This window comes from Lutjanus erythropterus, chromosome 3 (assembly GCF_056507025.1).
Source record: "Lutjanus erythropterus isolate fLutEry1 chromosome 3, fLutEry1.hap2, whole genome shotgun sequence".
Classification (NCBI taxonomy): domain Eukaryota; kingdom Metazoa; phylum Chordata; class Actinopteri; order Lutjaniformes; family Lutjanidae; genus Lutjanus; species Lutjanus erythropterus.
The window spans coordinates 4,601,912-4,629,768 of record NC_139319.1 but is presented as its reverse complement, the minus strand read 5'-3'; the positions used below and the strand labels follow the sequence as shown (position 1 = coordinate 4,629,768).

The window sequence follows — 27,857 nt, the reverse complement described above, 5'->3', positions numbered from 1 at the left end:
AATTCAATTGAATCAGACAAATAAAATGTTACTTTCTCATTGTTTCAGAGCAAATTTGTTCTCAGTACAAAAAAACATCCCCACACCCCTGAACAACCACATGGCTCATTGCTGCAACCCCTGATTCTGTCTGAATGTGGCCTTAAGAAAGAATTAAAGTTACATAAATACTGATAGCAGCACCGTTTCCAGGAGCTTATCAATACTTCAGTACTGACTAATCAGGAACCAATACCAGTTTAGTACTGCTCCTTAAAGCCCATCTCTAGTCTTAAACCAAATGTAATGCTATTTTAACGACAGAGCTTTGACATGCAGTTCTTTGTGCAACTTAAAATGTTGAACGAAGTTGGAAGTTGTAGCATCTCTGTCTATACATACACATGCAGATATACAACCTGCACAATTTGCATACTGCAATTTATTTTTTGTTGAGCATCTCATTGTTTTTTGTACATAAAAAATATATCTTTGGATTAATTTTCTCCAACTGGAGATCAGTAATGTATCATTAGTTCTTCATGATTCTCTCCTGCAACTTGATTGGATGATGTTGGATAGGCCCAAACAATTTGGATAGGGGGAATTAAGTGTCGACTTCATGAGATTAAATGGTGTTAATATTAGTTGATTCAGGAAACAAAGGGAAATTAATTGATTTATGGATTCACACTTTTTTAATAAGATATGTATTAATCTTTGGTCAAAAGGAACAAGTCCAAGTGAAGTCAGGAGTCACTGGAGTTAAAGTCCAAGCTGAGTCTTTTTTGATTTTGTCAAGTCTTAAGTTATCAAATGTGTCCACACCTCTGTTAGTTACCCGCTTAAAAACAAATTTTACAAGCACGGAAATATCAGACTGTAAATGCAGTGCCTGTTGTGCTCATTGGGTTTTGTTGACTGTGCTGTACAATGTAGATGAATCCTCTCCAGTTTCCTGACCTCTGGTTCTGAGGGGAAAAAGGTACAGCATTAAATCATATAATATCCTGAGGGTGAAATACAAAAGCAATGAAAGAATTTCAAAGTTATGTCCTTTTAATGTTCCTGTGTGGAGAGCTGCTCACCTCGGGGCAGTACTGGCCCTGTTGAATTTGACAGCAGCGTACTCGCAGACTTCTTGTTGCTCCATGTGTCTGAATGGCTGAGCTGCTCTGATGTTGGAGTAGAGAGGATCTGTCTGGTTCTTGGAGAAGTGGATGCTGGCATACTGAACATCATCCTGCTCCTCTGGCTGTCTCTGATCAGGTAGACATGGAGAAAATTACCCTCAGCTGCACATTTAATAGGAGTAGATCTTTCAGTTGGATGGAAAAGGCAAAAGCAACTAATGGAACAAATGTTCATTTCACCAACATGCTGTTGTACGACAGGAAAGAGCTGGAACATACAAGGAAAGGACAAACAGTAGGAAAACTTTGTCTTACACAAGGAATTTAGTCACAACCAGGATAAAAGGAGAATCACAAAGAGTGTGATGGAAATGAATTTCTGTGAAAAAGGAAGTCAAAAGAGCAACATGAAGGCTGCAAACTCAGATGAGTTTTCTAGAAGCACTCAAACAGTGAGTGACTCAGCAGTATGACTGAGCAGAAACTAGGATGGGTTTTCTTTTCTTCTAGAATTACATACGTACTATTCTCACCTGCGCCCTGTTGTCTGGTCTCTCTTCAGCATCAGATGATTCATCAGTAGCTCTCTTTTTTCTAGTTAGGAGAATTAATTAAAACATAAATGATTCAGTGTTTTAGTTCTGATTTTTTAATGATTTAACATTCACTGATTCAGTTAAATCAGAACTGCTCACCTGATCCACAGGAGCACAGAGAGAGATATGATAACCAGGAGAACACCAAGGATTGTTACCACAGCTGCTAGTTTCCCTGCTCCTGAGAAATGGTGATGAAAAGAAAACAAACAGTTAATTAAGATGTTACAGCATGTTTGAACTGATTGGTTCCATAGATCAATATAACAAGTAAAAACCTGTCCATACACACACACACACACACACACACACACACATATATATATATATATACATATATATATATATATATATATATATATATATATATATATATATATATATATATATATATATATATATATATATATATATATATATATATATATATATATATATATATATATATATACATATATATGTATATATATACATATATATATATATACTCCTGGTTCCCACAAACATCTCAGCTTTCTTTGCAGTGGCTCGATATTTAGAGGTTGCTTTGTCACTCTGCTATCCTATTAAATGGGTACTTTCCAGACCTGGGCTCTATATGAACAGCAAAGATAACAAGACAGAAGCCAACAGCAACACTGGATGTTTTTGACATGAGCCCAACAATACAGACACAACTTTCAGTCTGAGTGCAAAGGGGTTGAAAGGCTCTTAAGCAGTGATGACTGTACCCCAAACTGAAGCAGGAACCCTCACAGAAACATCAGGGAACATAATATTTTTGAACCTCTCACAGGCTGACACAACACATATAAACAAGATAATTAAATTGACTTGAGCCCTTTATTATGACTTCATCTGGACTATTTTTTCCTTGATCTAATATTCATCTCTGCTTCTTGAGTTTCAATCTTAAACTGCTTTGTATTCATAGAGAAGCAGAAACCGACTCCCAGATAACTGAACAGTCACTCCTTCTTTCTGCCACCTATCCAGAGGACGCCACTATCAGGTTAAGAAGGTCCTCAAAATGCTTCTTCACCCTTTTAACAATGTCCCCAGCTGAGGTCAACAATTTCCTGCCTAAACTGTACTGATATAAACTGATAAATGCCTAATTTGTTGAGTATAAGAAACATTGATAAGAAGTAATTTTTCATTGTGTACTCTCCCATTTTTTTTACCACCTGACAGTGAGAAAACACAAAAGAAGATTTGATAGAAACGGACACGTATTACACATATCACATGATGTTTTATAACCTCAGCTGAATGCAAACACTTACCTGCTGAAACAATCTGATGTAAGGTGGAGTGGTGATGTCCTATTCTGTTCTGGGCTTCACAGTAATATTTCCCACTGTGTTCTGCTCTGCTGTAAGTGATGGTGAAGTTCTGTCCTGATGCTTTTGGTGAGTCTTCATTCTCCTTGTACCAGGTGTAATTAGCTGCTGGGTTAGCATCACTGCTACAGGTCAGAGTCACTGAACTGCCCTCCACTATCTCAGCAGAGGGACTCACTGACACAGAGGGAAGCTTTGGAGCATCTTCACAAGATCAAATAAATGACAATATAGATGTTTTTGGTGTAACATATTGTGTTGAAATGAACAATATTTGTGTGGAATCAGAAGCATCTGAAACTTAAGAGGCAGTCTTGTGACAGGCAGAAAGCAGAGCTGAAGAAAGAAAGTAGTCAGCTGTATGATTCTTTGTATATAAATGGTTTCACTCACATTTCACATTAATCTTAATATATTCAGATGTCCTCCCCAGCTTGTTCGCAGCTGTGCAATTATACTCTCCTGATTCAGAGGACTGGATGGAGCTGAAGACAAGATGTGGTTCTTTACCAAGAGGATGACGGTCTGGATTTCCATTCCTCTTGTACCAGGTATATGTAGCTGCTGGGTTAGCATCACTGCTACAGTTCAGAATCACTGAACTGTCCTCCACTATCTCACCAGGGGGGCTCACTGACACAGAGGGAAGCTTTGGAGCATCTGGAAGAGGAAACACAAACATGTTTTAACCTCAAGATGCAGGTGAGTTTTTCCAGTGGAGCTGAATATGTGAATAACAGACAGAATGTGATAATCAAATATTAGTCATAATGTATGTCTGAGGTACCCAAGATGCACTGAAGAAAGGGTTACAATTTCGTAGATAGTAAACACACAGAGTGTGGAGTGTTTGCAGGTTAACTAAGTAGAGAGCTCATCCATGTCATCCAGACAGATGCTAGGTGGTCACTAAGGGACAAACACGAATATTAAAAACCTAAGAGACTGTAACAGCATGAAATTTTAGAGGTGCGTCTCTGGATTACTGATGGCTTAAATCTCCTGAACATTCCTGCAGATCCTGGAGGCTATCGTAAATGTAACTATCTTTTCATCATCTACTGCAGCTGCTCAGTGAACTAATGCAGCAGACTGAGAATGTGAAGCAGGCAGAGCTGAAGAAAGTGTATTATCAGCAAACCAGCTTACTAGGTAATAAATGTTGAGAGATGTCAATGGTTGCATGAAGCTTTTTTTTTTCTTTACTCACATTTCACATCAACAGAAATGTCATCAGATGTGCTCTTTCCTAGGCTGTTCACAGCTTCACAGTAATATTCTCCAGATTTAGAGGACTGGATGGAGCTGAAGACAAGCTGTGATTCTTTACCAAGAGGATGACGGTCTGAATTTCCATTCCTCTTGTACCAGGTATAATTAGCTGCTGGGTTAGCATCACTGTTACAGGTCAGAGTCACTGAACTGCCCTCCACTATCTCACCAGAGGGACTCACTGACACAGAGGGAACACTCGGTGCACCTGGAGATGAAAACATGAACACATTTAAAGTTTAAGTTTTGTTTTTGTGGAGACAGTCAGGATCCACGTAAGTCACATTTCTGAAATACCAAACTGGTTCCTTTTACTTCAAAATTCGTATCAAAGTTTGTAGTAGGCAACTGTACTTGATAGAGTTCTTGAAGACGTTTCGCCTCTTATCCAAGAGGCTTCTTCAGTTCTGCCTGACTGGTTTGGGAGTTCAGGTTTTAAACCTAATGGGGTCATTAGCACCTAGGGGGGCATGTGACTCATGTGCCCACCCCTCCATTGTGTGACTCGTGAGTTTCACCTGGGGGGAGGTGTGAATGAGAGTCGTTAAGGACTCTGCTATCATGTGACTTGTTAGGGTCACATGGTTTCAGGTGGGTATCCACCTGCCTGGGGACTGATCTTAAGACTGCATTGTAAGTGGCAGATAAATTGTGCCTCCTCCTCTGTTGAGAGATGGCCGTTCCAGGTTAACAAAAATGGCCTCTTTCAAAATCAAATTGAAAACCTGACTGACATAGTAATCTAAAATCAATTATATTTATCAAGCTATTGTTTTTATATAAGTTGTTTATTATATATGTTAGGAGAAAAACATTTTTTTTCCAACTCCATGTAGATCATAAACTCTTGAATTTAACATGACTGATTGAAATTGGTTGCAAAATATCTTTTCTTTTTTCTTTTTTTTTATTCCACAAACATGCAGACCCCCTGTTTACATGTATTTGTTCACAGACCAGTCTTGACCGGACCATTGAGGCATCAATGTTGATGTATCTCAGGAACAGACCAAAGTGGTCTTGGCTGTGTTCTGTTCTGTTCCACAGTGAACACAAACAGTCGTCCCTGCTCCCTGTTCAGAGAATGTCTCAAGGGAACTGCCCTTGACAAAAAATGTTTCCAATGCAGACATCATTTGTCTGGTTGTTAGTCTGTTAATGTAAACACCTTGGATACCTTTTGCTGCTACTGTAAAAGATTTTACATGACTGAAACAAAATATTGAATGAAACAAAAACAAAACAACTACTGATACCATTACAAAACTTTGTTTAGTTTACATGATGTATGGAGTCATTCCTAAACAAATTATTATTATGTAGATTTATAGATTATCATGTAATATTATGTTGATTATTTTTAGACTGTTCTTGTGTATTTTCATTATGTCATCATATTTATTACTGGCAATATTAATTATAACAACAATACTTACAGATATTATACATAAAATATATAAATCTAAAATGGTGAAATAATATACAATCTAAAAATGAAATTTTATTTAATTATTGAATTAAATAATATATTTTCATTTGAAAATGATTACATATACATTATTTTACAGCTTAATTTTGCAGTAAAGACAAAGAATAATAGATAATTATTAGGGGTGGGACTTTAATGTGTTAATTACTATTAATTAATTACCAAAAAAAAGTGTCCATTGGATAACGTGCAATGTATCGATCCACAGCCGACCTATCGCCGACTTTGAAATGGCATGCATAAACCCGCCCTCTGGCAAACCACGTCCCTGCTATGGGCCGATGCTTCTCCGATGCATTTACAGACGTCAGGAGTAGAATGCCGACGCATGATCTGAGGCCGACGTCAGCAAGACTTATGTGTGCTATCTGGGTGAAAACACAAGGTGGCGCCAGTAGGATGACATCAGATTTCATTCCATATATTCAAGTTTCATTCCATATATTCAAGTTGTTTGAGCACACGTTGTTTGATATCCAAAGAATTTACACAAAACTCTACAGATTTGATGTCAGGTCTTGTTTGGCTAAATTTCCAATGTGAGCTGTTATTTTGCAGCTGAATTTTGCAGTGAAGGGAGAAATTTCATTTTCATCAATTTCTGCAAAATGTATCACCAATACCAGATTTACATGCAATTAAGGTACAGATCAAATAGTTAAAGGCTGAACCAGATGGTGTTTCAGAGGAAAACTGTAAGTAAACTCACACACTGCAGGAGAGGAGAAGGTCTCATGTCCTTCTACAGCACAGGAATAGTTGTATCCAGGATAAAAGTTGTCTGAATAAGAATCAGATGTTTGTCCCTGAATGTTCTGTCCATTCTTGTACCAGATGTAGTTTGGATGAGCAGGAAGACGACAACTGCTGTGACACTTCAGCTCTGCCCAGATATAAGACACATGGTCCACTAATCTGCTCACCTGCACCTGTAGATCTGAATATGTGAATAAAGAACAGACATTTTCATTTTGGATTGAACTGTAAACACACACACACACACACACACACACACACACACACACACACACACACACACACACACATGAAAGTCACAAAATGTTGACCACCTAAATTGATTAAATTGATTAATAAATCTTCAGACTAAATGTTACCTGTGACAGACAAAGTGACTCCAGGTGAACCAGTATGATTTCCACCTTCTTGGTTTGTTATGAATCTGAACTTGTACTCAGCTGAGTCTCTCTCTCTCAGGTCTGTGATTCTCAGAGTGCAGCTGTTGTTGTTACCACAGATATACTGCACACGACCTGAATACTCTGGGTCTGTTTCCAGATCCACAAGTTTATCACCTTTAAACCAAACTGTTGTTGCAACTTTGGTATCATTGCGATTTATCCTGGATGGGTATGTGTAGGAGCAGCTGATGTTCACTGTTGATCCTTTAAAGGCACAGATCTCAGTAGAGCTGTAAGTCACTCTCCAGCCCTTCTGTTTATATACAACTGTAACACAGAGCACATCAGGAGTCACAATCAACATTAATAACTTCAGTTAACAGTTAGTTAATAAGACAAAGTGGAAAAGGTAACCTGGACAAGCTTCAAAATCAATTATCAGACCTATTATTGTCACAATAAGTTTTGAATTAGACATCAATCTAACTAGAAGTGAAATGGATCATAGAAAATTTAACCAGATGTTTATCATATTTTAATATAGCCGAGTCACAGGAATACGTGTTACTATTGTGTGTTTCTGCTTTGGTCCATTCATTCTAAAAAATATCAAGAAAAACAGACAAATAATTAAAAACATTTTTACACACATTTACACAATTCTGAGATAGAGCAGCAGAGCACTGTACTCAGAATTGTTCTGTATCATTACTTTCTTTCACGTTAACTTCTCTGTTTTAATAATGGTTGATTATTTGTGTGTTGAGTGTTTGCTCAGTTATACACAGTCAGTGCAAAGGAAGAGTGGAAGATGTCCACATGTTTTCTACAGTTCATCTCTCTGTGCACTGAGACAGGACATCATCCAGTCTGAAGGTGCAGTGAAGTGAACAGGAATGTGTTGGACCTGTGAGCTTTAATGCAGTTTACTCACCAGGATAAGAGGAGAAATATCACAATACATGATCTTACTAATATCAATTAGAGTCGTCACAAAGGCAAAAATATACACTCACTGGCCATTCCTGTAGGTTCACCTGTTCAACTGCTTGTTAACAAAAATATCTAATCAACCAATTAAATGGCATCACACTGAGCATCAGAATGGGGAAGAAAGGTGATTTAAGTGACTTTGAACATGGCATAGATGTTGGTGTCAGACAGGCTGGTCTGAGTATTTCAGAAACTGCTGATCTACTGGGATTTTCACACACAACATTTCTAGGGTTTACAGAGAATACTTTGAAAAAAGAGAAAATATCCAGCGAGTGGCAGTTCTCTGGGCAGAAATTCCTTGCTGATGCCAGAGGTCAGAGGAGAATGGTCAGACTAGTTCAAAATGAAGGCAACAGTATCAACAGCATCTCTGAACGCACAACATGTCAAACCTTGAAGCAGATGGGCTACAACAGCAGAAGACCACACCGAGTGACACGCCTGTCAGCTAAGAACAGGAAACTGAGGCTACAATTCACACTGGCTCACCAAAATTGGACAATAGAAGATTGGAAAAACGTTGCCTGGTCTGATGAGTCTTGATTTCTGCTGCCACATTCAGATGGGGTTAGGGTTTAGAGTCAGAATTTGGCGTAAACAACATGAAAGCATGGATTCATCCTGCCTTCTATTAACAGTTCAGGCTGCTGGTGGTGTAATGGTGTGGGGAATATTATCTTGGCACACGTTGGGCCCCTTAGTACCAACTGAGTGTCATTTAAACACTACAGCCTCCCTGAGTATAGTTGCTGACCATGTCCATCCCTTTATGACCACAGTGTACCCATCTTCTGATGGCTACTTCCAGCAGGAAAACACACCATGTCACAAAGCTCAAATCATCTCCACAGTCACCAGATCTCAATCCAATAGAGCAACTTTGAGATGTGGTGGAACGAGAGATTCACATCATGGATGTGCAGCTGACAAATCTGCAGCAACTGTGTGATGCTATCATGTCAATATGAACCAAAATCTCTGAGGAAAGTTTCCAGCACCTTGTTGAAGCTATGCCACAAAGAATTAATGCAGTGAGGTGTTCCTAATAAAGTGGCTGGTGAGTGTGTATATACATGTATATATGGAGCGTTTCAAAATACACTTCAAAAAGTGCCAATTAAGGAGAAAAGAAAATATTACATCATTTCTATCATGATTAGCATGTTTTTTGAGATCTGAAGAACTTTAAAATTCTAAATACCTGATGGCATATCTTACTTTGCTAAATTTTCAGTGTGAGTTGTTATGTTACAATTAAGTTTTGTCGTGGAGGGAGAGAATGAGAAATTTCATTTTCATCAATTTCTGCAAAATGAGTCACCAAATATCAGAGTTACAGACAATTAGGCCACAGTTCAAAATGTTAAGATGGTGTTTCAGAGGAAAACAGTAAATAAACTCACACACTGCAGGAGAGCGGGAGTTCTCATGTCCTTCTACAGCACAGGAAAAGTTGTGTCCAGGATAAAAGTTGCCTGAATAAGAGGCAGAGGTTTGTCTGTTCTGTCCATTCTTGTACCAGATGTACTTTGGATGACCAGGAAGACGACAACTGCTGTGACACTTCAGCTCTGCCCAGATATAAGACTTATCCGTGAAGACCCCTAATCTGCTCACCTGCACCTGTAGATCTGAACATGTGAAAAAAGAACAGAAGTTTTTTTAGACTTAAAACTTTAAATTTTAGACTGAACTGTCAACACCTACACACACACACACACACACACACACACACACACACACACACACAGAGAGAAAGAAACTAACAAGATGTTGAACTTGAACACTTAAATTAATTAATTAAATGGATAAATCTTCAGACGAAATGTTACCTGTGACAGACAAAGTGACTCCAGGTGAACCAGTATAACTTCCACCTTCTTGGTTTGTTGTGAATCTGAACTTGTACTCAGCTGAGTCTCTCTCTCTCAGGTCTGTGATTCTCAGAGTGCAGATGTTGTTACTAAAGATATACTGCACACGACCTGAATACTCTGGGTCTGTTTCCAGATCCACATGAACACCACTGCTGACTTTTGTGAACCAGAATTTACTCTCAACTGTCTTTACTCCAGATGGGTATGTGTAGGAGCAGCTGATGTTCACTGTTGATCCTTTAACAGCACAGATCTCAGTAGAACTGTAAGTCACTCTCCAGTCATTCTGACCCTGTACCACTGTAACACATATCAGAGTCACAATGAAAATTAATGACTTCAATTAACAATCAGCAAATAAGACAAAGATTAACATGAGTTGGGGTAAAGGTAACCTGGTCAAGACTCAAAATCCTCAATTATCAGACCAATTATTATCTTTAAAAAATCTTAATCATGCATCAATCTAATCAATCTTTATATGTCTGAAGTCCTAAAACAAATTTAATAGGCTACGGTGGTGATACACAGCAACATGTGTGTTGGTATCAGAATGTAATCCATCCTGGTACATGCAGGCAGCCTGCAATCAGGAGAACTCTGCTTTCTCAGTCAATTCAGCAATTTGTTAATTCATTGACTACAGTCACCATCAACACTGACTGGATATCCACATGAAAAAGATGAACTTTCCCTTTAAGGTGCAGTGAACAGGAACAAGTTGGACCTGTGAGATTTTAATCAGTATACTGACCAGAATAAATATAAATTATTAGAGTCTGTGCTTTTATTGGTTAGTTTCCTTTCTGTTCACTCTGTGGTCAGGTTGGTGTTGAGATAAACGTGAAAACTAAAAATAAATGCAGAACACTGGGGTGTGTCAAACTGCTATGATATATACATGAGAGAAAAAAAACATCTGTTACGCATGGAAACATCGCACTGAGGTCAGACAATAGAGGAACTAGCAGCGTTTTGTGCAGATGAGTGACAACAGTTCAGTTGGTATGTGTTGACTTCACTGTGAGACCAACATCCCCCCAAAAAACATCACTGTGATAAAAGTAACTGCAGATAGAAACTAATCGTCAGACACACAAGTCGGTGCTTCTCCAACCTTTAGAACAGATTAAACAGAGCAGCAGGTTTTCACAGGGTGAGGAGGGAACAGTTCTGAATAAAACCCACAAGATTCTCACTTTAGAGCAAATAAAAGTTTAACTCACAGATACTTCATGCGAAAGACAACGACAAAAGATGTTGGCCAACACAACACAAGATCTACTTTGATCCACTTATTTCTACCTGTGACCTTCAGCCTATTTTTATAAGTTGTGCATTTTACCAGATTCTCCTCTTTTGATGCAATGAATGTAACTGTAGATATACAGTACCTGACACAGAGAGAAGGAAGACAACAAATCCACTCGCTGCTGCACTTAAACTCATAGCTGCTCCTCTCATCTCTCTGTGAGGCTTCAGAGACAATAAAACATGTCAGCAGATAAAATAATGTACACAGGAGGTAAACAGTATCAGTCACATCAATAAACAATTCTACTTACACTGAAGAAGGACGACGTCTTTACAGATGTCTTTCTTCCGTGGTCAGTGAGCAGAATGCAGATGTCAGGCTATTAAAAGAGGTTGTCTAATTTCCTTCCTCTTTAGAGTATTAACATAAATGATGTGCAAAATGGTGAAAAAAATGGTGGTGTTGTGAACACCCACAACATCATGAAGTTTCACTGTTTCACAAACTGTAAAGTCAAAAAGAGAGACATCCCACTGACACAAAACATGCAAAAAGTGACACGCGAGAGATGTGAAAAAGTGAATTACTAAACATTGATAATGCAGATATGAAGGTGTAAATCATTTTCAAACAATTTTGTAACTTCATCATTCTGACTCTGTACCACTGCACATCTAACACCAATCACTTCTTTTGATTGTTAATACTGACACATGCTCTCTACAGTTAATCTCTATGTGCACTAAGGCAGGATGTCACACAGTCTGCAGGTGTAATGAAGGAACAGGAATGCATTAAACCTGTGAACCATGAGGACATTTTAATGAACAGGATGAAAAGCAGAGTATTAATTATAAGAGAGGACGACATGTTGGTTTGTTTCCTCTCTGTTCACTCTGTGGTCAGATCGCTGCTGTTTGCAGAGAAATGCAGAACACTGAGGTGTGAGAAACTCCCTTGTCTGTTAGTGTAACATGTGACACACATAATGAAGAGGACTGGTCAGATCTGGCATGAACACAGATTATTTGAGATCATTTTTTGGGCTTTTGCCTTCATTCTGATATTGACAGCTGAAGATATGACAGGAAAGGTGGTAGAGAGGAGATGACATGCAGCAAATGGGCTGCAGGCAGGAATCAAACCAGCAGCTGCTGCAGAGAACTGATCTCAGTACATGGAGCTCATGCTCTACCAACTGAGCTATAGGGGCGCCCTGAAAAAAGTAGTTTTAATGACTTTACTTTGCGTATGTAGTTCAGGTGGATGTTCTACATTTAAATTAGGATAAAAGTACAGGAAATGAGGTGTCTAACATTTGAATAACTTCAGAGTATTCAGAAAAATAAAATAAAAACCATCTGCATGGTCAGATACTACTGAAGGTATGAAAGGAAATATGTCTGTAATTTGTGTGAACTGACCCTTTAAAGCAGGCAGTGGCGGGAGCCTCAGATGAAGCCTGCATGTGCAACACTTAAACTTCCCCACTAGAGGGCAGGGAAAAAACAACATTTTAACATCCATCACTGATTGTTACAACAAATTTAAATTGACTTTATTTCCAAAATTCATTAACGAAAATATTATTTGTATTTCTTTTTTACATTTTAACTTGTAAACTCTGCACATTAAATTCCTTCAGCATTAGAGATCCAGACTCAGTTCAGGGAGTGTCAATAGTTCACACTGGTGACATCATGTTACAACAAACTCTTCAAAAAAACTTTTAATTGAACAAAGTTTCAATCAGGGTGATGCACAATCAATCAATAATTGAATAGACTTTTATTCTGAAAAGGCTTCAGATTTAGTGAACCTCGACCTACTCTGCTTCAATAAAGGACCCCAAAGAATTTAGAGGAACTGAGTGGAGATTTACAGCTCAAATGTAAGTTCAGGCCGTCTTCAGTAAAAACTGTGTCTGTGCATCTTCACATCAACAACATCCCAAATCATAATAAACTATCACACTGTGACACATTTCATCTTTATAAAGGCAAAAAGTGACAATGAGAGAAATGAACCACAGCTAAAGGAGAAATTTAACTGATTTAAAGTGAGAAAATTATTTCTTTCTGACTGAAGTCCAAACCCTGTTGCAGACTAATGTCTCCACCGACAGAGTTGTCCAACAGGTCCTTCACTTGTTGTGGAAGCTGGTTGTCTATTTGAATCAGCCACAGGAATACTTGGAAAATGTAACATCTATCAAAGTGTGATAATACTGGGCTTATGTTTGATTTCAGTGTGTGAAAATCTGAACTGTACATGCTTTCAGTTCTCTGTCTCTGTTTGAACAAACTTTATTGGTTTTGTCATCCAGAAACGACACGTCCTCATATCTTAACAACAGAACAGGTTGTTTGTCAGTGACTCCTGAAACAACATATATGACTGTTGGACAGTATCAGTACAGACATACAGGACCTTAGTTATCACATGATTAATGTTGTGAAACAGTTGCAGTTTGGTTAGGTTTAGGCAGGAGAACTACTTTGTTAGGCGAAGGAAAAGATCACAGTTTAGGTTAAAATAATATCATGTGATGAGTTTTGTTTCACACAGGACAGGAACAGTGGTCTCCTGGTCAAAGTGTGGATGTGTTTGTTCCATCCATTCACCCTGACCTCCTCCCTAAATGGACTCTTGCTCTTTATACTGCTTTACCTGACCTTCTCCTTTGCTCCAGTCATAATTACTACGACCACTAGAGGTCACTGCCTAACAATAAGCATAAATATGGGTCACAATAAACTGCTTCAACAGTAACAGGTGTCTGTCAGTCCAACTAATGAGTCTGTTTATTGTTAAGTTGTGCCCTCTAGTGGATGTACTAAGTATGACAGCAGAAGTGTAGAGAGCAGAGAGTCTGCATATGGAGGAGGTGGGGTCAATAAATGTCTAAAAGAAGCACAGGACCCAACCAGGAGACTGGAAATAAAAAGTAAAGTTATTTGAACTTTTCAGTAACTTCAAATTTTCTTATGGACATGACACATCAGTCATGTGACATATGTATATCACTGTTTTAAGTCAGAACACAATATATTTCTAAATCTAACCCAGTAGTTTTATTGTCTAAGCCTAACCAAACTCCAACTGTTAAAAAACATGAATCATGTGTGTAATGTCACATGAGTTATGTCATATGATTTACATAACATCATGAAGGTCCAGTAGTCAGTTGCTGCTGATGCTCTCCACTGCTAATAAATGTCATTTTGGGATTAACTGGCAATTAACCTATTCTGTTGTTTGATGTATTGTCTGGACAGGTGAAAACCCAGAAGCTGATCATTTTTCAAGTTATTTATTATGTATAAATTCAAATGGACATTTTGCATAACAACTTTAATCCTCAATTACTGTAATATATTTAACTCTACTGGTAACAATAAGCTTGCATAGTTACAACTAACCAATATGTACAAAATATAGTTTATGAATAAAGATCACAAAATGAATAAATTTATGTATTAAAGCTATAATTCTTTATATATTCTCTACACTTTGTTATCACACATCACTACCTGGTTAGTGGACATTTTACAAATGCAGTTAGTAAACTATTCAAATATCAAAATAATAGGCATGTTTAAGCATACAGTGAGTTATCATATGAAATACATTAGCATCAGCTGATCTAAATAATAAATCATGTTTGACACCTGGACATGATTCAGTTCAAGCTGCCAACATGACATTCTTCTAAACGTTCTGCTACATGCTGCTGCAACTGAAAACTGCACATGAAAACATTTTGAGTTGATGGTGAATGTTTCCACTCCAAAATATCCTCCACAGAGTCCTGCCTCTGCTCAAACTGCATCTGAAGAAAATCACAGAAAACTTATGTAAAATCTAACTATAACTGTGACTATAAATCTGAAGTCAGCCTGTTTTATTCAGTGCAGGAGGCTCTAACCTGACTGGACTTCACACCGTGTCTTCCTGCTGCTCTGTGTCTTCTGTCTGTGCTGCAGTCAAGTCGGAGACGTTCTCATACTCAGGATAAGAGTCCAGCTGATGGAGAGAGACGACAAAATGATGCCCCATGGACTCATTACTCAAAGCTGCATAAAAGTAATTTATTTGCTTAAATTGATTTACGGCCACATTCATTGCTGGTTTCTACTCAGCGAGTTCTGTTTTAAACATCAATTCTCTTCACACCTTCTTCACTTTCCAGAGCATTTAGCAAAATCTAATCCCCCTTTTGTCAGTTCACCCTCTTCAGTTTATGAAAAACTTTTGCAACAACAAACAATAAATTTTATTTCGCTGTTTCAACCAGGAACCGTGCCACTTCTTAATGAGTGCAAATATTACATTACATGGTAGTAAGAACACAACAGTTGAGGGATCACGCTGCTCTGTGATACAATCAACAGCACAGGAAACATCCACTGACTGGAGGACGATGCACTGAGCCAAGAGGACGAGTGAGAGGAAGACAGTCTATAAAGCCAAACTATTTTCATATCAAACGTGCTGGATTAAGGATTTTTTTTTTTTACCAAACCAGAATTGGTGATTACTATAACAGTGCAAAGACTTACCAAGACGGTTTTGTTGAAATTTATTTTATTTCTGTCTTTTGAGTTTTAAAATTAAGGAGCCAGTTAAAGCTTGTCTTTGTTCAGTAAAAGAGAGAAAGTTGCATTCAGAAGATGATCAGTTGGATTTTTCTGTTTAATAGGAAAATCTGTGTGAGAATATTTTCTTTCTTGACAGTTTCTGAGTTCAATTTGTCTCCCAGTGTTCTGCTTCAATTCAGGAACCCAACAACACAGCAAGACATTTTCACTTTGGTTCTGTGACCTACTACTCTGAGGTGATTCATGTTTGACATAATTATGACGTTGGCACAAAAAGAGTAAATTATATGTGCGATATGAAGAAAGTTTTGTCAACAAAGTCTCTGTCTCTCACCTCTATCATCTTTCCAGGTTCACATGATTCAGTGGTGGAACTTTTTTTTTTTTGGAAGTTTTTTTTCTTCCTGGATTGAGTCCAACAACAACAAATACAAAACTTAATATGAATAAATTCATAACAATAAAACTAAGCGAAGTCTGAAGTAGAAAATAAAAGAGTGGTGACTGAAGTGATGGATTATAATTGTTTTACCTCGTCCACAGACTCAGGAGAAGAAGAGGAATCAGCATCAGGACCACCAGACTCACTCTGATGATATTCATTGTCATTGCTGAATTCCCTAGAAATAAAGATAGATATGTGATACACCTCAATGACAGGATTAGACTGATAAATCAGTTTGCAGGTGATTCTGTCTGTTAATCAGTCAGTCAGAGTCAACCACCTCTGACATGATGGAGAATCCTCCCTGAACAGAGCTACAGAAAAACTGTCTTGAAGTGCAACAGCTGTCAATTGCAGTAAACAGGTGTCGATGCAGGTGAATGTGGATAACTTACCTGCCACAACAATCAGAAAAGGACAGGATCATTTGCAAACAGTAGACATGTCACACTGATATTCTAATAAATAGGTACTTTCCAGACCTTGGCTCTATATGAACAGCAAAGATAACAAGACGGAAGCCAACAGCAACAATGTTTTTTACATGAGCCCAACAATACAGACACAACTTTCAGTCTGAGTGCAAAGGGACTGAAAGGCTCTTAAGCAGTGATGACTGTACCCCAGACTGAAGCAGGACCCCCCACAGAAACATCCGGGAACATAATATTCTTGAACCTCTCACAGACTGACACAACACATGTAAACAAGATAATTAAATTAACTTGAGCCCTTTCTTATGACTTCGTCTGGACTATTTTTCCTTGATCTAATATTCACCTCTGATCATAGAGAAGCAGAAACTGACTCCCAGATAACTGAACAACTTTCTGCCACCTATCCAGAGGACGCCACTGTCAGGTTAAGAAGGTTCTCAAAATGCTTCTTCACCCTTTGAACAATGTCCCCAGCTGAGGTCAACAATTTCCTGCCTATACTGTACTGATATAAACTGATAAATGCCTCATTTGTTGAGTATAAGAAAAATTGACAAGAAGCAATTTTTCAGTGTGTGTTCTTCCCAGTGTTTTTTACCACCTGACAGTGAGAAATCACAAAAGAAGGTTTGATACAAATGGACACATATTACACATATCACATGATGTTTTATAACCTCAGCTGAATGCAAACACTTACCTGCTGCAACAATCTGATGTAAGGTGGAGTGATGACGTCCTATTGTGTTCTGGGCTTCACAGTAATAATTCCCACTGTGTTCAGCACTGAAGTTGGTGATGGTGAAGTTCTGTCCTGATGCTTTTGGTGAGTCTTCATTCTCCTTGTACCAGGTGTAATTAGCTGGTGGGTTAGCATCACTGCTACAGGTCAGAGTCACTGAGCTGCCCTCCACTATCTCACCAGAGGGACTCACTGACACAGAGGGAAGCTTTGGAGCATCTACAGAAGATTAAATAAATAATGATAGATTTTTTTGTGTAACATATTGTGTGAACATGAGCAATAATTGTGTGTGGTATCAGAAGCATCTGAGACTTAAGAAGTGGTCTTGTGATGTACACAAAGCAAAGCTGAAGAATTAGTCAGCTGTATGATGCTTCTTATATAAACTCTTTCACTCACATTTCACATCAATCGAAATATATTCAAATTTGCTCTTCCCCATATTGTGTACTGCTTCACAGTAATACTGTCCAGAGTCAGAGGACTGGATGGAGCTGAAGACAAGCTGTGGTCCTTCATGGACAGGATGGAGGTAAAATTCAAGACAATTCTACAGAAAATAATTATTTACACACGTTGTTCTAATGCAGGGATCTGCAACCTTTACAATCAAAATAACCACTTTCCGCCAAAAATAAGGGTGGGGGTGGGGAGGGGGGGATCTGTCAAGAGCTACAGCTACTAAATGCTCTGTTTTCCTTGAAGATTTCTTTGTGGCAGCCAATTTAGAGGAAAAGACTCCGAGCCATAGACACAGTTTTTGATATTTTAGTTGATGAAATATGAACACCTTTTTGAAATTTAGTGTACAACATACTGCAATAACTTTAAAGGTTTTTCAAAATTTAGTCACAGTTAACTGTGAACCTGATTTGTTACTATTTTGTTGCCTTAAATTTAAAAGGTTTACACTATGCAACATTTTGGGGTTTCTAAAATTCAAATATTTAAATTTATCCACAGAAGAAAAGTAAATTATCTCAATAAAAGTAAATTAAAAGATGTCATTAACCATCACGTTAGTTTCGACTGTTGTAATAAACTCCGTCATTAACAACAGTCTCCTCCACACGCACCTTTTCTGCAATTGGTCTGTGCGTTTCCTGATCAGCTAAACCAGCGCCGGAAAGACTAGAAAAGTTGCGCCAATTAAAATAGAAGCGTCCAGTCAAAATTTAAAATTGAATTCATAATTTATTGGTTATAGGTCCGGGTCTGTATAGGATGGCGTCTGGGTCCAGACTCGGACCACGGTCCACCTGTTAGGGACCCCTGCTATAAAGACTGTAACAGGGTAATATAACTTTCAAAGATGGCATTTTGCACTTGAAGTGACTTCATGACCATTTGTAAGGTGTTTTATTATTAAATTAAGTCTTTTTAGGACTCATACCTGACCTGTATATGAATATCATTTCTAGGAGACAGGTTTGATAAAAGGTCAGAAGTCACACTGGTTCTTGAATGTATATTTTTGCGATGGAGCATCTGAAACTGTAGAGGTGGTTTTCTGGATTATTGAACATTTGAATCCCCTGAAAATTCCTGCAGATCCTGGAGCCAAATGTAAATAAAACTACCTTTTCATCATCTACTACTGAATGTTAAACAAGCAGAGCTGAAGAAAGTGTGTGATCAGCAACACAGCTGACTGTGTAATAAATGTTTAAAGAAATGTCAACAGCTGCATGATGCTTTTGAAATTAGCTGCATTTTACTCACATTTTACATCAATGGAAATATATTCAGATCTGCTCTTCCCCAAGTTGTTTACTGCTTCACAGTAATACTGTCCAGAGTCAGAGGACTGGATGGAGCTGAAGACAAGCTGTGGTTGTGTCCTGAGTAGATGATGGTCTGGATTTCCATTCCTCTTATACCAGGTATATGTAGCTCCTGGGTTAGCATCACTGTTGCAGGTCAGAGTTACTGAACTGCCCTCCACTGTCTCACCAGGGGGGCTCACTGACACAGGGTCGACCCTCGGGGCATCTAGAGCACAAAACATGAACATGTTTTACTTTAGGATACAGGTGAGTTTCCTCAGTGGAGCTGAATATTTAAATGTAGAAAAAAGGCTGAATAACAGACAACATGTAAGAAGCTAATATTAGTAGATGGGTGAGTTTGATTCACTCCTTGGCAACACGTGTTAAAAAACTAGTCACTGCCTTGTTACGTTTGGCAAAATGTGTTAATTTGTTTGTGACACAGTGGAGTAAACACACCTATTAGCTGAAATAAATTCTACAGAAAATAATTATTTACACATGTTGTTCTAATGGTATGTCCAGGTTCTCTCTCCAACACAAAACTGGATTCACTCAGTCTGTACTCAGACTGTATTTGAGTACAGCAATGCTAGATTGTTTTTCTATCAAAATGGTTTGGTCCACCCTGCACTAGGATTCATCTCTAAACACAGCTTATTGAGCTGAATGACTGCTGATGCTGGAGCATCCATGTGTACTGTCAGTCATTTCTTTCAAAGAGAAACTGAGGTAGCAAAAAAGTAAATAAAGAAAGGAACAAGAAAAAAGCAAACTGAGGGAAAACGGCTTTTGACTAATTTCTATCAAAACAAAGCTGAGCACAACTAAAACAGTGAGCTCATGAAGTTGCATCTAAAAGTTATTTTAGTCAAATATGATGAGATTTCTAACTGTACAAGCTTTAACACATGTAATAATTATAATTTGTTTAAATGTTGAATGAACAGCTAATTAGTCACTGTTATAACCACTACAAATTTATATGGACAAATTTGTGCCCAAATACTGGTGTCGTTGGACAGTTATTCACATGAAAATGTTTCCTCCACATTATTTAGCCAATATGGTCCCTCATAGTAAGATCTATATTCTTAATAGGGAATGTTGTGTCATGTTGACAAGTGTAATGACGTGAATGAGACTTGCTCTAGAGATTAACAGATAACTGGAAGCACTGGAAAAAGGGTTAAATTATGGGCAAAGTAAAACTGGAGCATTTGCACCTCTGCTAACTAGCTAGAATAGCAACAACCTTAAAGACTGTAACAGGGTAACATAACTTTCAAAGATGAAATGTACAGGCATTTTGTGCTTGAAGTGACTTCATGACCATTTGCAAGGCATTTTATTAGGAAATTAAGTCTTTTTAGGACTCATACCTGGCCTGTATATGAACATCATTTCTAGGAGACAGGTTTGATAAAAGGTCAGAAGTCACACTGGTTCTTGAATGTAATTTTTTGTGATGGAGCATTTGAAACTCTAGAGGTGGTTTTCTGGATAATTGAACATTTGAATCCCCTGAAAATTCCTGCAAATCCTGGAGCCAAATGTAAGTAATGTAGTGTAGTGTCTTTTCATCATCTGCTACTGAATGCTAAACAAGCAGAGCTGAAGAAAGTGTGTGATCAGCAAAACAGTTGACTGTGTAATAAATGTTTAAAGAAATGTCAACAGCTGCATGTTGCTTTTTAAATTAGCTGCATTTTACTCACATTTCACATCAATGGAAATATATTCAGATGTGCTCTTCCCCAAGTCATTTACTGCTTCACAGTAATACTGTCCAGAGTCAGAGGACTGGATGGAGCTGAAGACAAGCTTTGGTCCTTTATGGACAGGTTGAAGGTTGGGATTTCCATTCCTCTTGTACCAGCTATAATTAGCTGCTGGGTTAGCATCACTGCTACAGTTCAGAGTTACTGAGCTGTCCTCCACTATCTCACCAGAGGGACTCACTGACACAGAGGCAACACTCCGGGCATCTGGAGGACAAAACACAAACATGAACACATTTAAAATTTAATTTCAATTTGTATGTTGACAATCAGGATCCATGTAAGTCATATTTCAGAAATACCAAACTAGTTTCTTTAACTTCAAAATCAAATTGCAAAGCTGACTGACAGAGTAATGTAGAACATTTATATTTCATATATATTTCCTGTTTCAAGAAGTAGATTTTACATTCAAGGGTTCATGATCTACATGGAGAAAATTAGAAAAAAAAAAAACTTTTCCTACTCCATGTAGATCATAAATCCTTTAATTTAATATGACTGATTGAAATCGGTTGTGAAATATAAATATTATAGTGTTCTTTATCCAGAAAAAAGAGCAGCCCCCCGTTTACATATATTTGTTCACAGGCCAGTCTTGACCAGACCAAGAGAGCATTGATGTTGATGTATCTCAGGAACAGACCAAAGTGGTCTTAACTGTGTTCTGTTCTGTTCCACAGTGAACATAAATAGTCGTCTCTGCTCCCTGTTCAGAGAATATCTCTCCAGTGAAACTGAAATGAAACTGAAACTGAAATGAAATAAAAACTGACTGACATAAAAACCTGAATAAAACAAACCAATAACTGATGCCATTACAAAACTTATTCTTCTGAAATGTGTGTAAATAAATGATTTGACCAGTTTACATGGTGTGTAGTGTAATTTCTAAAAAAAATTATTATTATGCAGATTTATAGATTATTGTGTAATATTATGTTGATTATTTTGAGGCTGTATTTATATTATGTCATCCTTGATAATTATGACAAGCAATGTTAGTTACAACAACAATACTTACAGATAAAATATATAAATATGAAATATGAAAATAATATACAATATAAAAATAAATCTTTAATTAATTATTGAATTAATTTTATTCAAATAAATGAATGAATACATATAATATAATATAATATAATATAATATAATATAATATAATATAATATAATATAATATATAAATATACCCATGTGATATAAAAGTCCTCTGTGAGCTGTTTGTTTGTTTTAGGTGTGATGACTGATGGATAATCTGATGGAACATCTTCTCAGTCTTCTGCAAAGTGAAGAGCTGTTGTTCAGTTCTTCTCTACACAGTTCACAGGTCCCTTTGAACTGAACATTTCTTGCTCCCTACTGTTTGGAATCCTACTTATCATAGCTGAAAACCCTGTGCAGTTCACTTCACAGGGAACTACTAGGAAATCAGAACACACCCAATGTCTGTGACTGTGTCCAGAAGGTATGTGGTTATTGAAGGGCAGATGAGAGGAAGTGGACAAGTCAGAGGACATCTGGTGGATGGAAGGAGAATGGAAGGATGGAAAGAAAATGCATGAGAATAGAAGAAGACAGAGGTGACTGAAGGGAGGGACAGAGAGGAAGAAAGATCAAAAACAGGATTGAGGCTGTGAGAGAATTTCTATGATCATCAGCACACAATTTTTTGTGATCTAAAGACTTTACAAACTCCACAGACATGAAAACAAGTCCTGTTTTGCTAAATTTTCAGTATAAGTTGTTATTTTACAGCTTAACTTTACTCAGAATAACAGGTAATTATACAATATGTTTACACTGTCATGGGGAAGTGATCTGCTTTTCATTCTGCTCAATGTATCACCAAATATGACTTTGAGTTACAGTACAAAAGTTTGGAGTCTGGACTAGATGGTGTTATGTCAGTGGAAAACTGTAAGTAAACTCACACACTGAGGGAGAGGGGAACTTCTCATGTCCTTCTACAGCACAGGAATAACTGTATGCAGGATCAAAGTAGCCTGAGTATGAAGCTGTTCCCTTCCAGATGTTTTGTCCATTCTTGTACCAGATGTAGTTTGAATGACCAGGTAGACGACAACTGCTGTGACACTTCAGCTCTGCCCAGTTAGAAGACTTGTAGACCTTTAATCTGCTCACCTGCACCTGAAGATCTGAATATGTGGATAAAGAACAGAAGTGTTCATTTTAGGCTGAACTGTCAACACACACACACACACACAAGATGTTGAACACTTAAATTCATAAAATAGATTAATAAATCTTCCGACTAAATGTTACCTGTGACAGACAAAGTGACACCAGGTGAACCAGTATAACTTCCACCTTCTTGGTTTGTTGTGAATCTGAACTTGTACTCAGCTGAGTCTCTCTCTCTCAGGTCTGTGATTCTCAGAGTGCAGATGTTGTTTCTAAAGATATACTGCACACGACCTGAATACTCTGGGTTCTTTTTCAGATCCACCAATGTTTCACCTTTAGACCAGAATGTTGTCTCAACTTCAGTATCTTGGTTATTTATTCTGGATGGGTATGTGTAGGAACAGCTGATGTCCACTGTTGATCCTTTAAAGGCACAGATCTCAGTAGAGCTGTAAGTCACTCTCCAGCCCTTCTGTTTCTGTACCACTGTAACACAGAGCACATCAGGAGTCACAATCAAAATTCATGACTTCACAAGTTCTTAATCATGCATCAATCTAACTAGAAGTGAAGTGGATCATAGAAAATTTAACATGTTTATCATATTTTAATACAGCTGAGTCACAGGAATATGTGTTACTACTGCCTGCTCATTCTAAAAAAATATCAAACAGAAAATTAATTAAAAACATTTTTACACACATTTACACAATTCTGAGGAAGAGTGGAAGATGTCCACAAGTTTTCTACAGTTCATCTCTCTGTGCACTGAGACAGGACATCATCCAGTCTGAAGGTGCAGTGAAGTGAACAGGAATGTGTTGGACCTGTGAGCATTAATGCAGTTTACTGACCAGGATAAGAGGAGAAATATTAATTATTAGAGATGCTGCTTCTATAACAAATGTCAGGTTAGGAATACATTAAACAGGGGGACAGGTTTTCAGGACAAGTTCTAAATAAAACCCACAAATTCTCAATTTACAACATGTGAAAGAGCTCAGCACACAGCTACTTCATGCAAAAGACAAGAACTAAAGACAGTGGCCAGCACAATACAAGATCTTACTAATATCCATTTTTGGAGTTGGCAAATAATTACAGAATTTCTATCATGATCGGCAAAAGGTTTTTGTGATCCAAAGAATTTACAAACTCTAAAGACTTGATGACAGATCTTATTTGGCTGAATTACCAGTGTGAGCTGTTATTTTACAGATGAATTTTGCAGTTAATGCAGAGAATAAGAGAATCACCAAATACCAGAAATAAATGCAAATTAGGTACAGTTCAAAAGGTTAAAGGCTGCACCAGACGGTGTTTCCGTGGAAAACTGTAAGTAAACTCACACACTGCAGGAGAGGAGAAGGTCTCATGTCCTTCTACAGCACAGGAATAGCTGTCTGCAGGATAGAAGTCATCGGAATAAGAATGAGATGTTTGTCCCTGAATCTTCTGTCCATTCTCGTACCAGATGTAGTTTGGATGAGCAAGAAGACGACAACTGCTGTGACACTTCAGCTCTGCCCAGATAGAAGAGACATAGTCCACTAATCTGCTCACCTGCACCTGTAGATCTGAATATGTGGATAAAGAACAGACGTTTTTGTTTTAGATTGAAGTGTCAACAAATAGACACAGATGTTGAATACTTAAATAAATTACATAAATTAATAAATATTCAGACTAAATGTTACCTGTGACAGACAAAGTGACTCCAGGTGAACCAGTATAACTTCCACCTTCTTGGTTTGTTGTGAATCTGAACTTGTACTCAGCTGAGTCTCTCTCTCTCAGGTCTGTGATTCTCAGAGTGCAGATCTTGTTTCTAAAGATATACTGCACACGACCTGAATACTCTGGATCATTTGTCAGATCCACATGAAAACCACTCCTCTCTTTTGTGAACCAGAATTTACTCTCAACTGTCTTTACTCCAGATGGGTATGTGTAGGAGCAGCTGATGTCCACTGTTGATCCTTTAACAGCACAGATCTCAGTAGAGCTGTAAGTCACTCTCCAGTCATTCTGACCCTGTACCACTGTAACACAGAGGATATCAGAGTCACAATGAAAATGAATGACTTCAATTAACAATCAGAAAAAAAGACAAAGATTAACATGAGTTGGGGTAAAGGTAACCTGGACAAGACTCAAAATCCTCAATTATCAGACCAATTATTGTCATAAAAAATGTCCTAATCATGCATCAGTCTAATCAATCTTTATATGTCTGAAGTCCTAAAACAAATTTAATAGGCTACGGTGGTGATACACAGCAACATGTGTGTGGGTAGCAGAATGTAATCCATCCTGGTACATGCAGGCAGAATGCAAGCAGGAGAACTCTGCTTTCTCAGTCAATGCAGCAAACACTGAGTAATTTATTGACTACAGTCACCATCAACACTGACTGGATATCCACATGAAAAAGGTGAACTTTCCCTTTAAGGTGCAGTGAACAAGAATGTGTTGGACCTGTGAGCTTTAAAGCAGTTTACTGACCAGAATAAATATAAATTATTAGAGTCTGTGCTTTTATTGGTTAGTTTCCTCTCTGTTCACTCTGTGGTCAGGTTGCTGTTGAGGTAAGTGTGAAAACTAAAAATAAATGCAGAACACTGAGGTGTGTGAAACTACTATGATATATGCATGAGAGAAAAAAAACATCTGTTACACATGGAAACATCACACTGAGGAACGACAATAGATGAACTAGCAGCAGTTGGTGCAGATGAGTGACAACAGTTGAGTTGGTATGTGTTACTGTGATAAAAGTAACTGCAGAAAGAAACTAATAATTATAAACTAAGTGGTTCTACAACCTTTAGAACAAATTAAACAGAGCAGCAGGTTTTCACAGGGTGAGGAGGGAACAGTTCTGAATAAAAGACACAAGATTCTCACTTTAGAGCAAATAAAAGTTTAACTCACAGATACTTCATGCAAAAGACAACAACAAAACATTTTGGCCAACACAACACAAGATCTACCTAATATTCATTATAATTGATGCAACACTAAACAAAAACTATTGCAAAAACAAATTACCACACAGACATGCACACAAAAACAATGTCTGAAGTGTTTCTGAAAAGTTTGCCTTTCACACAGCTTTGATCCACTTATTCCTACCTGTGACCTTCAGCCTATTTTTATAAGTTGTGCATTTTCCCAGATTCTCCACTTTTGATGCAATGAATGTAACTGTAGATATACAGTACCTGACACAGAGAGAAGGAAGACAACAAATCCACTCGCTGCTGCACTTAAACTCATAGCTGCTCCTCTCATCTCTCTGTGAGGCTTCAGAGACAATAAAACATGTCGGCAGATAAAATAATAATGTACACAGGAGGTAAACAGTATCAGTCACATCAATAAACAATTCTACTTACACTGAAGAAGGACGACGTCTTTACAGATGTCTTTCTTCCGTGGTCAGTGAGCAGAATGCAGATGTCAGGCTATTGAAAGAGGTTCCTTCCTCTTTAGATTAACATGATGCACAAAATGGTGAAAAAAATGGTGGTGTTGTGAACACCCACAACATCATGAAGTTGCGCTGTTTCACAAACTGTAAAGTCAAAAAGAGAGACATCCCACTGACACAAAACATGCAAAAAGTGACATGTGACAAATGTGAATAAAATGAAAAGTTTTGAACAATTACATTTTGTAACTTCATCATTCTGACTCTGTACCACTGCACATCTGACACCAATCACTTCTTTTGATTGTTAATACTGACACATGCTCTCTACAGTTAATCTCTATGTGCACTGAGGCAGGATGTCAGACAGTCTGCAGGAGTAATGAAGGAACAGGAATGCATTGGACCTGTGAACCATGAGGACATTTTACTGAACAGGATGAAAAGCAGAGTATTAATTATAAGAGAGGACGACATGTTGGTTTGTTTCCTCCCTGTTCACTCTGCGGTCAGGTCGCTGCTGTTTGCAGAGAAATGCACAACACTGAGGTGTGAGAAACTCCCTTGTCTGTTAGTGTAGCATGTGACACACATAATGAAGAGGACTGGTCAGATCTGGCATGAACACAGATTATTTGAGATCATTTTTTGGGCTTTTGCCTTCATTCTGATATTGACAGCTGAAGATATGACAGGAAAAGTGGTAGAGAGGAGATGACATGCAGCAAATGGGCTACAGGCAGGAATCAAACCAGCAGCTGCTGCAGAGAACTGATCTCAGTACATGGAGCTCATGCTCTACCAACTGAGCTATAGGGGCGCCCTGAAAAAAGTAGTTTTAATGACTTTACTTTGCGTATGTAGTTCAGGTGGATGTTCTACATTTAAATTAGGATAAAAGTACAGGAAATGAGGTGTCTAACATTTGAATAACTTCAGAGTATTCAGAAAAATAAAAGAAAAACTATCTGCATGGTTAGATACTACTGAAGGTATGAAAGGAAATATGTCTGTAATTTGTGTGAACTGACCCTTTAAAGCAGACAGTGGCGGGAGCCTCAGATGAAGCCTGCATGTGCAACACTTAAACTTCCCCACTAGAGGGCAGTGAAACACCAGAGATACTGAATCAGGACCCTGAAACATCATTTTAACATCCATCACTGATTGTTACAACAAATTTAAATTGACTTTATTTCCAAAATTCATTAACGAAAATATTATTTGTATTTCTTTTTTATATTTTAACTTGTAAACTCTGCACATTTAATTCCTTCAGCATTAGAGATCCAGACTCAGTTCAGGGAGTGTAAATAGTTCACACTGGTGACATCATGTTACAACAAACTCTTCAAAAAAACTTTTAATTGAACAAAGTTTCAATCAGGGTGATGCACAATCAATCAATAATTGAATA

At 37.8% G+C, this 27,857-nt stretch overlaps 2 protein-coding genes and 1 pseudogene across 2 annotated transcripts; all 3 read right to left on the bottom strand.

Annotated features, from left to right (window-relative positions):
- Nucleotides 1-6: 6 nt before the first annotated feature.
- LOC146329491 (B-cell receptor CD22-like) lies at nucleotides 7-11,429 on the bottom strand. The gene is made up of 13 exons (XM_084714433.1): nucleotides 11,390-11,429; nucleotides 11,219-11,300; nucleotides 9,780-10,124; nucleotides 9,351-9,578; nucleotides 6,928-7,278; nucleotides 6,522-6,749; nucleotides 4,262-4,531; nucleotides 3,445-3,711; nucleotides 2,995-3,255; nucleotides 1,808-1,889; nucleotides 1,646-1,706; nucleotides 1,068-1,240; nucleotides 7-950 (listed from the first exon to the last, which is right to left on the bottom strand). Exons 2-13 carry the CDS (start codon nucleotides 11,286-11,288, stop codon nucleotides 884-886), a joined length of 2,403 nt encoding a protein of 800 aa, XP_084570559.1. The 5' UTR covers nucleotides 11,289-11,300; nucleotides 11,390-11,429; the 3' UTR covers nucleotides 7-883.
- Nucleotides 11,430-15,018: 3,589 nt separating this feature from the next.
- LOC146329489 (B-cell receptor CD22-like) lies at nucleotides 15,019-26,441 on the bottom strand. The gene is made up of 10 exons (XM_084714760.1): nucleotides 26,406-26,441; nucleotides 26,232-26,313; nucleotides 24,705-25,049; nucleotides 24,357-24,584; nucleotides 20,795-21,064; nucleotides 19,030-19,299; nucleotides 17,263-17,523; nucleotides 16,213-16,300; nucleotides 16,015-16,084; nucleotides 15,019-15,105 (listed from the first exon to the last, which is right to left on the bottom strand). The coding sequence occupies exons 2-10, from the start codon at nucleotides 26,299-26,301 to the stop codon at nucleotides 15,019-15,021; spliced, it is 1,689 nt and encodes a 562-aa protein (XP_084570886.1). The 5' UTR covers nucleotides 26,302-26,313; nucleotides 26,406-26,441.
- Nucleotides 22,762-24,086, bottom strand: LOC146329490 (uncharacterized; annotated as a pseudogene).
- Nucleotides 26,442-27,857: the final 1,416 nt, after the last annotated feature.

Coding starts and splice junctions, on each gene's coding strand:
- LOC146329491 (XM_084714433.1), bottom strand. CDS start 11,288: ATGAGAGGAGCAGCTATGAGTTTAAGTGCAGCAGCGAGTGGATTTGTT. Junction 10,125..11,218: donor CTTCCTTCTCTCTGTGTCAG/GTACTGTATATC, acceptor TATGTGTTACAG/TGGTACAGGGTCAGAATGAC. Junction 7,279..9,350: donor CTCCCGCTCTCCTGCAGTGT/GTGAGTTTATTT, acceptor TCTGTGTTACAG/TTGTATATAAACAGAAGGGC.
- LOC146329489 (XM_084714760.1), bottom strand. CDS start 26,301: ATGAGAGGAGCAGCTATGAGTTTAAGTGCAGCAGCGAGTGGATTTGTT. Junction 25,050..26,231: donor CTTCCTTCTCTCTGTGTCAG/GTACTGTATATC, acceptor TCTGTGTTACAG/TGGTACAGGGTCAGAATGAC. Junction 15,106..16,014: donor AACCTGGAAAGATGATAGAG/GTGAGAGACAGA, acceptor TCTCTCCATCAG/CTGGACTCTTATCCTGAGTA.